General features: G+C 38.9%; 1 protein-coding gene across 21 annotated transcripts in view; it reads right to left on the reverse strand.

Moving 5' to 3' along the window:
- camk2g2 (calcium/calmodulin-dependent protein kinase (CaM kinase) II gamma 2) overlaps positions 1-13,423 on the reverse strand; it is an 81,288-nt gene that overhangs the window by 5,033 nt on the left and 62,832 nt on the right. For 2 of the 21 annotated variants that reach the window (XM_067610564.1, XM_067610567.1), the window contains 7 exons: positions 12,178-12,258; positions 8,795-8,839; positions 7,040-7,094; positions 3,899-4,003; positions 1,641-1,772; positions 721-796; positions 475-569 (listed from right to left, as the gene is read on the reverse strand). In XM_067610564.1, the coding sequence (XP_067466665.1) occupies positions 475-569; positions 721-796; positions 1,641-1,772; positions 3,899-4,003; positions 7,040-7,094; positions 8,795-8,839; positions 12,178-12,258 (589 nt within the window). The remainder of the gene's footprint in view (positions 1-474; positions 570-720; positions 797-1,640; positions 1,773-3,898; positions 4,004-7,039; positions 7,095-8,794; positions 8,840-12,177; positions 12,259-13,423) is intronic. The other 19 variants (XM_067610568.1, XM_067610573.1, XM_067610569.1 and 16 more) reach the window with 14 other exon arrangements.

The following is a 13,423-nucleotide window of genomic DNA, read 5'->3' on the forward strand; positions in this document are numbered from 1 at the left end:
GATAACTGAGTGAATTTATTGTATGTTCCAAAATATGTAGGTAAAAGTACTGATATTTATTATCCCTGCCAGTCTGATAAATTTATACCACAGGTTTCTACAGGGATGATGTTTGAGAGTCCAGCTTTATCTGGAAGGAGGAGATTATGTTTCACCAATAATTTCACATAATTCTCGTAGAAAGATAAGTCTGCACACTCAAACCACAATTTTACTTATCAAAACTATTATGATTTTCTCAAGTTTGGTCATTTAGGCTTTGGAAGAGGCTGCATTTGCCCAACAATCCCATGTAGATTACTGCAGATTTCACATTGTACATATCTCATACATTAATAAATAATCACAAAATGGTTATTTCAAATTAAACTCTTGTTAACAGGCCTGCTGCAGTGAGCCTGCAGATTAAACTGTAACAATGAAGCATTAAACTGATGCAAGACTTACAAATCTGCACAAAACTGAGCAACTTACAGTTCTCAAAGTAGAACTTGTGAAAGTCCATGCCCTCCACCAGGTTTCCGAGAGCCTCTGGCTCAAAAGAAGTCAGGCCCGGGTCACAGATTCTCCTGTCAGAGGAAAACACATCATAAATAAAACCTTTGCTTATAAAAAAAGAACATATCCTGCAGATAAGAGATGCAGAAACATGACTTTCAAAGCTTGAGTGAGATCAAGGTGTGCATTAAGCCCAGATGTTTTCTGCATATGCAAACTTACGTGTAAGCCTCAAAATCTCCATTGTTGATGGCTTCAATCAATTGCTCTGTCATCTTTATTATCTCCTGTTTACGGGCTGAAACCAGAGAGATGGGAAGAAAGAGGGGAGGGGAGGAAGAAGACAACCAGAGGAGGTCAAAGACAGTCAGAAATCACTTGGAGGTTGAACATGCACAGCCCACTCCCTGCTCTCCCTTACAAGCCTTAAACCTCTGACATTTGAAGTAAGTTCACCACATGGGCACCGCCTCTGGCAATAATCACTGTGGCATTTGAGGTTACCCTGTACAAAACACACCACGCTGTCCACTCTCCATATTACACACAGCATCAAGAGTATTTAATGCTGTGACATTCAAGAGACCATCCGCCTCTGAAACCTGAAACATCTCTTACAGAGAACTTTAACACAAACTTCAACTAGGAAGACTGATATAAGTCCAAAAACCTTTCACTGTGCACACAAACCCACACCAATAAAATCCACTGCAATTTTTAAATTCAAATACAGCAGAATTAAGAGAGTGGAGCATAAAAGTCAAGAAACTTGAAGTACAGCAGACCAGAAAAGCACAAACTGCATGCACTCTCTGAATGGACATCAGTTCATACTGAGGAGAGATGACAACACACACACCAGGCTTTATGGATAATGATATGCTATAAATATTATTACTATTTACTATACTATATACTATCTTTAACTAACATGCAGCTGCTGACCCAGCGAGCTAGCAAATCCTCTACACATGCATGTAATGCTGTGTTCATAACGTCTTCAAAACAAACAAACAGAGACCAAAAAGGTCAGTTTATTTCCTCAAGTGCTACAACTTTCTGCCAACAAGTGGCACAGAAAGTCAGAACAGACAGTATGAACACTGCTTTCAGAGCCTTTGCACAACCTGCCTGGCACTTACTCTGCTGCAGGTTGCAGCTGCTGCCTGCGGGGGCTGACAGAGCGGACTCTGGTTCAGGACAGGGGCTCAGAGCTGGACTGGTCTGAGCTACAGGGACACTGGGGCTGCAAGCAGCATCCTGCACAGGACCAGCTGCAGGCAGTTACATTCCAGTAAAATAAAGTAAGTGTTAGTGAAGCTGTTAAGCCATGTATGCAACTATTTACATGGCATGTAACATAATTTATTTTGAACAAATAAATCAAGCAGTGATTGCAGGGGATTAAACTCATATGGAGGGGGAGCAGCAACCTGCAGTCGGGCCTGAGAGCCAGTAGATGGCAGCACAGGAGGACAGAGGAGAACCAGTTTAGAGACGTTGGTGGGAAGAGTGGAAAAGAGATGATCCACATTTTTCTTTATGTGGATCCATTAACACCACAAAAGTGTTAATTTTCAAACTAGAGATTTCCAGTTGAATGATGTAGTGGAAAGACATGTGGTGTTTGCTTCCTGTATAACTTTGGTAACTTTTGTTAATTATGTTTATCTTTTAAGTCTATCCTCAGTGCAACTGTTAGTAAGTTGAATTTGCACGGGAACGAGTAAATCACAACAGTCTTCTCTCGCCTCCGGAGGCGAAGCTAGCAAGGTGGTGATCGCGCCTTCTCCTCTCACGTTGGAAACATTCATCATTGAGCTGGAAAAATCCAGGAAAAGCATGACTGCGGAAGTCACCGCCTCTCTGAACGCCGCTACTAAAATAATTTATTCGAATGCTGGACCGACAACAACCCAAGAGCCGGGCCGGGGTTCATGCGTTGCCTACACTTTTATTTTATTATTGGGCAGCCAATCTTCAAAAAATTCATGCCTGGCAACCTTGACTGACGTATAATGGAGGACAATTCTTCCCGCCCATCATCTCTGGCGACTTCTTGTTATCACAAATACATTTGATATCCAGTTATACTCTCGTCTTTGAAAATTTGGAAACAATTCAGGCAATATTTCAAACTTTCTGCCCCCACCCCATGCAGCCCCATTTGTAATAACCACTTGTTTCCTCCCTCTAATTTAGATACAGCTTTCACTCTGTGGACAGAAAGAGGCCTGGCTCGTTTCTCAGATTTATATTTAGAGGGCTCATTTGTCACTTTTAATGATCTCAGCGTTAAGTATAATTTACCCCAGTCTCATTTGTCCCGGTATTTTCAAGCTCGTAATTATGCTCGCACATATTTTACATCCTTCCCTAAGCTTCCAGTGGGTTCTCTTGTCGTTGAGGTGCTTTCTCTCCCAAAGGCACGTGGTATGATCTCGGATTTGGATGACCTCATATCATCCTTGGGTGGGGCCTCTCTTGGGGGGGTTAGGGGTAACTGGGAATAGGAGCTTGAGCTTGATGTGACAGACGAATGGTGAGAAGAGGCACTAATCAGGATCAACTCTACATCTTCATGAGTCCATCTAAGTTTAATTCACTTTAAGGTCATTTTACAAAAGTTAGGCTTAGACGTTGTTTCCAGGTATAGTGATTTTCTGGTCTTGTATCTTTATTATGTTAGGTGAAGCCCTCAATATTAAACTAGAACCCTGCCCCATCTTTGGAGTAACCCTTATACCAGCCAGCCTCACAAAGAAAGTTTCTGATGTTGTTGTTTTTGCCTCATGGACGTATTCTGTTACAGTGGAAAAGCCAAAATCCACCTTCTGCTACAACCTAGCTGAGTTATTTAATGTTTTTTCTGTTGTTAGAAATGATGAAATATTCCTGAAGAGGTTCAACTGCCAATTCCTACAAAAGATGGCAGCCTGTTATCTCATATGTAAACACTCATACCTCTCTGGACCCCAACTGACTCTCAATGCATCCGTTCTTTGAAGTAAGCACCTTGAACATCCTTTTTATTGTACTTCCCTCCCTATTTTATTTCATTTTATTTACTTTTTGTGTGTGTGTTATTCGTTTTGTTTAGTTTTTTGTATGTGTGTGTTTTCTTTTCTGTCTCCTTCTGTGAGTTTGGGATGATCGGGGGGTCGGAGGAAGGTGTTTTATTTCTTGGGTTTAACTCACCAAAAAAAGGGGAGAAAAAATTTTGGAGCACAGATTTGTACTTTGTATTTGACATTTGTATAATACCGGTTTCCAATAAAAGATAAATGGCAAAAAATTATATTCAAACTAGGCTGCAGTTGCTGCTGATGTTGGGATGAAAGAGGAAGGAACACAAAGGTCAGAGCTGAGAGTTTGATGAGGTGAATTGCTGCTGACTTACAGGTGGGTGGCGGGCAGCAAGGAGACGGAGTCTCGGTCTGTTCCTCAGCGGTGCTGCACTGGCTTAATGCCACACTGTCTGTACTAGTAGACTCACAGGCAGCGACTACCCACATCACAAGACAAACACACATATAAACAGAGGCACACTGACACAGAGCCTTAATGTATGTTTCTACATTCTGGTAGGAACTCACCAGTTAACAAATCAATAATTTTTCAAATAATGGATTTAGTCTGTAAAATTATCCGCACATTAAGTGTGTGCAAGGTTATTCAAAAGGCAGCATGAATTAAAAAAACAGCACCTGCACAGAGTCCAAGCTAGAACATGTCTTCAAATAGACAGTGTTTCGATTCAAGCTGTATCTTCATCAGGTCAAAAGACAGATTCAAATCGAAACTTTGTCTATTTGAATGAATCTTACAGCTTGGAGTCAGTGTGCAGGCACAACTTTTTGCATTTGTCTTTAAAATGGCCATCACAGGTTCCCAGAACCCAAGGTGACATCTTAAAATTGCTTGTTTTGTCCGACCAAAATCCAAAAGTAAATAGTCAATATATAATCACATAAAAACAAAGACAAGCAGCAAATCTTCACATTTGACAAGCTGGAACCAGTGAATACTTAACATTATCATACATTTACATTCTTCATAGATGACTTAAATGATTAATTGGTTAAAATAATTGTTAAATAAAATAATTTTCCATCCAACGACTAATCAGGTTAAAAACTTCACAGTCTACTATTGTAAATATTACAATTTACTATTGTAAATCTCTTATGATAACGCACAAAATAAGGCACACTGAAACAGGACAGTGATGTAGAAAACAGACTCTATACTACTACTATACACACACAGATAATCAAAGGAAGCTGAGTCGGACGCCAATAAGTACTAAATAAGCTGGACAAGCCGCCAACCAAACCTCTCAGGTGACTTGTGCTCCGAAGTGAGTAACCTTTTAAGCATCAAGGTCACACAGAGATCAGAAACTTGTAAGCTGCACAATTGTTGGTTTACAGTCACTCTCTCTTCTGTCACTTAAACATGCCGACCTGTGCTTCATCTTAGAGACCTTTCCTATGCTGACCTTCATATTAGAGGAGAACTTCACTCTGATTTATGTAAATGAAAGAGCTGAAGCTTCCTAGCAGTGTTTCTGTGATCGTGTTTCAGAGTAGACGAGATAAATTACATAACATTCATTTTGCTTACGACCACAGCGACTTACAATAAGTGCATTCAACGTCAGACGTCAATGGAAGAAAGAGCAAGAACAACATCCTCTCGATTGCATGTCAGCGATGATCCACTATAAGATCGAGTACTAGTAAACCCACGGAAAGCTTCCTTAAGTAAGTGGATTAGCTTTTCTCTGGTAAGCTGCAGGTAGTTCTGGCCTAGTTCATTCACCTGTAACCCTTAAAAAGGTTCATCCCTGGACTGAAGATGACTAATTAAAGGCTTAAGTGTCATGTGATGCCAGCATGTACACACTCACGCACACCCAACACACAAAATGAGGCTCAGGTACACACATGGGATCCTGTATTTGAGCCTTTTCAGATTTTTATGTAAATACTGTAAAACCAGCATGACTTTGACTGCTATACTTTCTGCATAGTTTCTCCCACAGATCCTCTAGTTTTCACCTCCTACTTAAAGCCAGTATGTGTAGATTGTTTATGCAATTACAGCTAAAGTTTTTTGTTTGTAGAAAAACGAGACAATCCTGATGAAAACATTTGAAGGGAGTGAAAACCGGTTGTTTTCAGCTCATTCGTCTTTGTGTCTCTGGGTCGGATCTGTGGAGGGAGGAGGTCACTGCAGCTTGATTGCTCTCTGCCTCAGTGCCTTTTTTGATTTGAACAAAGTCAGGTTGTTTTTTTTTTGTTTTTTTGTTGTTTTTTTTACACATAGTGGTGTTAACAGAAAAGGGCCTTTAACACAGGTCTGCTGGATATAGCACTACAAAGGTCCTTAAAGATGCTTTGATTGATTTTTCTGGACACTTTAGGAAAGACAACAACTCCACAACAAGCTGAGAAACATATCTCCGATATATTTTCAATAGAGCTCACACTGACTATTTTCGATTAAGCTGCAGATTATTTCTCAATTAATCGTGTGGTTAAAATAAATAGAAAGAGGAAAAAAAGCCCATTACATTTTCCCAGAGCCGAATCTTCAAATGTCTCGTTTTGTCTAATACTCAAAAGCCCAAAGGTTTTCAATGTACTGTCAAAGAACTCTAAAAACTGTTTAAAACTGGAACCAATTAGTATTTTGCAATTTTCTTAATAAAATGACTAATATTAATCAATTATCAAAACGTTTCTCAATCAAATTGACTTTTTCCAACAGTTTCAATCCTACTTTTCAACTTATAAAATAACCTCAAATTTAATAAACTATGTTGACAAAACCTATATTTGAAACAATGTTTGTTGTTTGTTTTTATCATATAATTACAATTTGCAGAATGTTATCAACTGAATTTTGATTTCTTTGAGAATAATTTAAGATGATATTGAATCATCACCCAGCCCTGATCTGACAGAAACACAAATACACACATTTTTAGGTGGGAAAAGCTCTAGATAGCTCTAAATTTACATACCATTCTTGGAAAAGGAAGATAATATAAGACATCCAAAGCGATGTACAATGAGTGAGTAGAAAGCGGAGGTTTGGCGTCTTTCTCCAGAGCAGTTTAACAGAATGGACAAAGCTGCTGCAACCTGCTGTTTGGTTACGAGACTCTCTCAATAACCACTACACCACCAGTGTGTTACCAGTTTGTACATGAGATGTAAACAGCAGAAACATGTTCTTCAAGATGGCAGCCTTTTATCTGTCACCTCATACACACACTGTGTTTATATCCAAGCGTTTACACCACATTTGTCTTTCCTGTAACACTCAAGACATCTGTCATCTAGCAACAAAACTCACTCCTGACTGAAACCTCTACCCAGAAGACATGTATTACCTCAAACATAAGGGAAGAAATATCAGGTATTGTAATATTTCTCTACCTGATCTTGAGTTCAACGGAGCGACAAAATACTTGGACGCGATAAAGTGAACAGAAGGAAGCATGCAGAGTAGGTGAAAGTTGGACAAGTACCTTTCCTACCTTTCATCTCCTCCTCTTCTGTGTTATTGCAGCTCTCTGTGGAGCCCTGCCAAAAAGAAAAGGTTGGGGACAAAATAGAGATGGAAAGAGGAACGAGTGCAAAGAGAAGAAGAAGATGGATAACAGGGGGGAAAAAGAGAAATAGCAAAACAAGTCATTTTTAATGTGTAAGTGAAGGCAAGGGGTTGGGAGGCTTTTGGACAAGTCGCCCATACGGACACAAATACAACCTGACGGACAGATGGACGGGTGGACAACTCCCTCCCAGGAGCACAAACCAGCCAGGACAGCAGTGAGGGGAAGCGCAGACGGCCACACACATAAAAACAAACCATTATGTGTGCGAACAAGGTGTGTGAGGAAGGAGTGTGTGAGTGCATGTTAGTGAGAAAAGTGTCAATGTAAAGAAAATTGTGTCAATATTTAGTGATACGAGTATTTTGCAAGCTCGCACACTAACAGTGACAGTGCAAGCAGCGTGGCAGTTGGTTCCTATTTTACTAAAAAAGTCTCAAAGACATATCTGAAGCTAAAGTTTACCAGTGTGAATGTGCTGCTGTTACAAAAGGTTCGTGTAGGATTTTCTCTTTTGTGTACATTTGAAATGAGCTGTGATTGTGTATCAATTCTGGGGTGGACAACAGGAATAATTGTAGACTTCTACAATATTTTATTATAAAACAAGGTGTACTGATAAATGTGAAAAAAGGGTATTACGTTTTTTTAACATGTGCATTTAGATTATGCGTTAAGAGTGGATTTTGCTCTCTCTCCCTTCTATATCCATACGCACACAACACCCACCCACACACACCTACACAGTACAATAAGAAAATCTAAAAGTATTAAGCCAAATATTCTTTTTATTCATTTATCTTTTTCTTTTTTTGTCTTGTTCTGTTGCATCTCCTTCTTGTTTTGTCCTGTGTCACATACGTCTTCATGTTAATCACTTTATCAATAAAAAACCCAATAGATTATGCATTAAAAAAGTGGAAACATATAATTAATTATGTCTATTTCCTTATTCTGTCTTTATATTGTAAAAACATGACTGATATTTAAAATGGAATTGGAAAATTTGATTTTTCTATTTTAAAAAGGCTTTTTAAATATAATTTTTGTTATTGTATTTATTCAGGTTATCTTATTCACATTTTATGTTTGACCTTTGCTTTAACATTTACAGCATTTCTAACATGCATTTTAAAGACATATACTGTAAGCAGAAAGCCACCTTGACATTAAATTAACCTAAAGAGCTAGTTCTGTGTGTCTGAGTTCCTGCTTTTAAAATATTATTAATCATTTAAAGACAGAATAATGAAACAATTATTAATTGACCATTTTAAATCTCTTTTTGTTATCATTTTTACATTAGGTTTAGTAATACACCATGAAAATTCAAATTTAATTAATCCATTTCTAATAGCTTTTTAAAATTTATCAGCTGCAGAAGTCTACTGTATAATTATTCCCGTGGCACACTCCAGGGTCCACGCTGGTGCACCTTTACACTGGTTAAAATGTCAGCTACCCTCACTACAAGCTGTGAATCCCTTTCGGTGATCAGAGAGTGAAATGATGAAATATACTGACAGAAGCCAGCTCACATTAGGTGCACAATGAAGCGTAGAGAATCGTTACAGCTGTTTTGACAGAGTTTATTTAGAGAAACTCCTCCACGAGTGACCTGCGGGTGTTAGTGGTGGCTGGTGGCTAGTGGTGGGAGAAGGAGCGGCTTACCTTGGTGCCGTCAGCTGGGTTGTGTACAACAGTTGTCTGGGCTTCCTGGGGGGAGGTAGGAGACACTTTACCATGCGGGGAGGGGATGGGTGGGTGGGGGGGCGGGGGGTCGGGGGCAACCAGGGAAGATGTCAGGGAATACCAACATATTCCATGACTGAACACGTACAAAACAGACACATGTGTGCACACCAAAACGAAGCACAGAAGCCGCAGTAGAGAGGCTGTGGAGGATCAGCGTGATTAGATAGATGACTGGAGATGTCAAGTCAATCTGTGCTCACCAAGCCCATGTTTCAAGTGGCAAAGACCATCGTGGCCTCAAGTATCATTTTATAGAGCCTCATAAATGCATGAAAACAGCCGTAAACACATGATTACCTACCAGGGTCGTGACTGAGGAGGAGGGTTTGTGATAGTACTAAATGTGCATATAAGTGTGAGTGCTGGTGATATTCTATGTTCATGTCATATAGATGTTACTGTGTTTACCAGTTTGAGGTAAAAATCCGAGTGGTACCTTTCTGAAAGGTCCAATATATTGTAGAGCTGCAATCGATTAGTTGTTCGACGGAAGATAATTGCTAACTATTTTGGTGATCGATTAATCAGTTTGAGTCATTTTTAATGAAAAAATATTAAGATTCTCTCGTTCCGAGTTATTAAATATGAATATTTTCCAATTTCTTTAATCTTCTGTGATAATAAATTGAACATCTTTGGGTTGTTGACTGTTGGTCGGGACATTTTAGGTTGTGACACTTTGTGAGACTGTGATTGACATTTTTCACCATTTTCTGATATTTTATGGACCAAACGACTAATCGATTAATTAAGAAAATAACCGTTATTTTGCTGCATTATTTCTCTAAGCATTAAATAATCACAGAAGTATTTAAAACGCCCTAATTTAACGCCAATGTTTTGGCTCCACAGAACCAGTTCTGCCATATTATATCATATCAGTGCAGCTCAATGCTACATAGATTATCCCAGTTTCTCCTGGTTAACTTTGGCTCAGTTGCTGAATAAACACTGTTTCAAATTCCATTTTCTTACAACATTATGTGCATTTCTTGTAGCTTTCACTCAGAATTGAGATGTATAAATATCTTCAAATGAACCAGTAATACATTGAGTTAGTATGTGTAAACTATTTTAGTGTCTTCTCATTCCTTGAACACTTGACTTGACAAAGGGACACTTAATGTTTTGAGATGTTGAGAATGTTCAGAGAGCGTCATGAGTCGTCTAAAGGTTTGGAAGTCATGACCATGCAAACGTCTCCCATCACAACCTTCCGTCCTACTGCACATGGCGTGATTATGCACAGTGACTGAGTGTTTGTGCGTCTCCTCATCCTCAACCTTGACCCTGCACCACAGAAACATTCAGCACAAAGCAATTCAAGAGCTCCAAGTACTGCATTGTTTGGAAAGCAAACCCACAGTGTACTCGTTCAGTCAGTCACACGCTCAGGTTCTTCTGATCTCCATCAGCACGGGACCCAACATCCACTAACTACAACTATAGAACATGCAGCCCCTTCAATGACACATGGGATTATGGGTAATTTTAAGTGCTTATTGTATTATCACATATGGCAGAGAATTGTATTATTATGATACTTCTGTTTATTGTTACTGGAATAACTTATGTGATGTATGGATGGTGGATTATTGCATATATATATTATTCAAAATATGGATATATTGCTGCCATAGCTCACAGTGCTAGCAGAATAAAGATGTTAGAAGCAAGTAGAGCTGCAACGATTAGTTGATTATCTATTGTGGGAGTCGTGGGATTAATAAAACCAGTAAGCTTCTCTTTTGGCTGCGCACCTCTGTGGCTGTTAATTCTCACACTCAAACTGCCAAACCAAAACCATGGCGCCATCGTAATATCCGCTTTAACACAAAATGGTGCTGCTGTTACCATGGTTATACTTCCACCTCTTTAAAGGGAGTGAGTAAACATGCCAGGAGTCCCCTATCCCAGCATTTCATTCCCAACACACATATAAACAAATCTTGGTGGATTATGTCCTTGTAAATCCATGTAGGGTCCACTTCACTGCAACTATTTTGATGATTGATTTATTTTTTCAGTCATTTTTTCAAGCTAAAAATACAGAACATTCTTCAGTTTAGCTTCTTAAACGTGACGATTTGCTGTTTTTCTTTGTCATATATGATAGTAAATTGAACATCTAAAAGGTTTTGGACTGTTAGTCAGATAAATCCAAGCTCTGAGAAACTGTGAATGCAATTTTTTCACAATTTTTTTTGTATTTCACTGACTAAACAATCAATTGAGAATAATCAGCAGATTGATACTGAAAATAATCGTTAGTTGCAGCCCTGGAAGCAAGTTAATTAAACTAATTACTGGTTATTGGAATACGAGTCAATACGTTCTACTGAGAGGCTGACTAGTAAAGGCTTAGTAAAGTTTGGTTTTACCCCAACATGCTGTGGCTGTAACACCATCGTTTTGATTTAAAGATCTTAATAATCTCAATCGATCCTGATTTTATCCTCCTACCTTTACAGATTGTCATTTCTACAGTTTTTCATTTGCACTGTTTCAACAGCGTATCAATCTCTGGACGGAGCCACAGGGATGTGACACGATGGGCTGGTGAGACGAGGGGTTTGGCTGCCATATGTCAACTCTGGACCCTATTGTTTTTTAATATATGGTTCAATCCCATTACATATATGAACACAGAGGGGCTGCATCCTCACACAATTATGATCTCTCTATTACTCCGGCTCCTGTTTTACCCAGAAGTCCTCAACATTTGCATTTCACATATCGAAGAGCAATTTGCAAAAGGCTCTTTTTGATGTAGTAGAGGTTTCATCCTTTGCGTTTTCGAGCTCTGCTTTCCACGAAAACGCAATAACCCTGTCGAACTTCAAAGGCGAACCATCAACAAAGCTCAGGTGACACAGTCGAACACACAAAAGAGTCACCGGGTTGTGGCTGAGCAGAACTTGATTGAAGTGTCTGCTGTCGTGCCACAAAATGAAAGTCATTTGTCTACCTGTCAGTGTAAATAAATAAATATATATATATATATATATATATATATATATGAGTGTGTCCACAGGAGGTCTGGGTAAAACACAAGCCAGGAGACGCACTCAAAAGCACAAAGCAGTCGTTCAATTTTAAAGTCGTCAAATCCACCGCCAACATCACAGTTTGTGTTTAAAAACAGAAGCAAAGAGGCAGCGGATGGAAGGACGAGAGAGGACAAATCACAGAAAAGAAAGGATTTCACTTAATAAAGGGGTGTGACAAAAAGATGAGGAGGAGACAGAACTAAACATTAAAAAAGATGGAAACAATGAAACCAAATAGAGATGATGTACCATTGGTGCTGAAGATGACATGCTGCTGTCTTTGGTGCTGCTGCTGCTTACTACACTGTTTTTACTGTTGTTTCCCTGCGACTGGGGCAAAGAAACACAACACAGAATGACTCCCGCTGCTCCCACTGGGTCTAAATCATCAACTACTGTATGGGAATCTTAGGTGGAAAACAAGAATAGAGCCATTACACGGCCAATAGAGATATTCTACATCAGGATTTAAAGTGCAGGAGTTTGCTGCTAAACAGATTTATCTGACTATCCGTATGCATCATCTACACCTTGCTGCCTCTGCATTTTAAAGGGCAGTTGTTGTTGTTGTTGTTGTTGTTTTATTCTCCTGTATATCTGTTACGCACCTGACTTCAAATAATCTTTTTAATCCATAACAGAACACAACAACAATGTGAATATACTAATTTTCCTCACTTACTAACTTTTATTTCTACTATAAATCTGTGTATTGAGTCTAGTGTCCCGGTGTTTGCCTGTAATAATAAACGTCTACAACTTTTGCAGACATTGCACAACATTAAAAAGAGTAAAAAATACAGAACAGTTAGTCAGCACATGCATTTTAAAACAACGAACATATTTCCAGACTGGATTTTAAGTATTTTCCCAGCACTTTAACAAATATGTAAATCAACATCTGCTGGGATAAAAAAAGAGAAATCACAAGTTTGTATCTAAAACAAGCATCAGCGATTGGCAGCCCATTTCTGGCAGCAACACAGCCAAAATATTGTATGTGTGACCGAGTCAGAAAATAAGTTTATAATAATGGTTACCAGTCCAGGTCTGTGCATGCAGTGAAAGGCCTTGATGAAAGGTTTTTTTTTTTAATTGTGGAAAATAAGACTGTGTGTGTATGCATGGAGGTATGTACTGCATGTTGTTATTTCCCACTTTTAGCTCATGCAAAGTCAGATGGAAGTCCGTTTACTTCAGAGCTCGTTCATCACTTTGACTGAATTTTAACTAAAGTCTCGATTCTTCTAAAGTCTCGAGGTCAATCTGAGGGTTGACCTTGAGCAAAAACCAAACAAAGATCTCGAAAGAAACTTTGAAAAAGAAAAAGAGAAGCAATTTTTAAGCAAAGTGTGATTACAAGGCTGTTCTATAAGCATTTTCAGCAACATTTGCATTATATTTTAACAGTCCTATCCCTAAACAGACAATATAGTTTTACAAAACGGAACATTTCTTTCTGTAAGTAAAGTGGTGTACCTCGGAGAAATTGCAT

The sequence above is a fragment of the Thunnus thynnus genome, chromosome 14, assembly GCF_963924715.1.
Source record: "Thunnus thynnus chromosome 14, fThuThy2.1, whole genome shotgun sequence".
Lineage (NCBI taxonomy): Eukaryota > Metazoa > Chordata > Actinopteri > Scombriformes > Scombridae > Thunnus > Thunnus thynnus.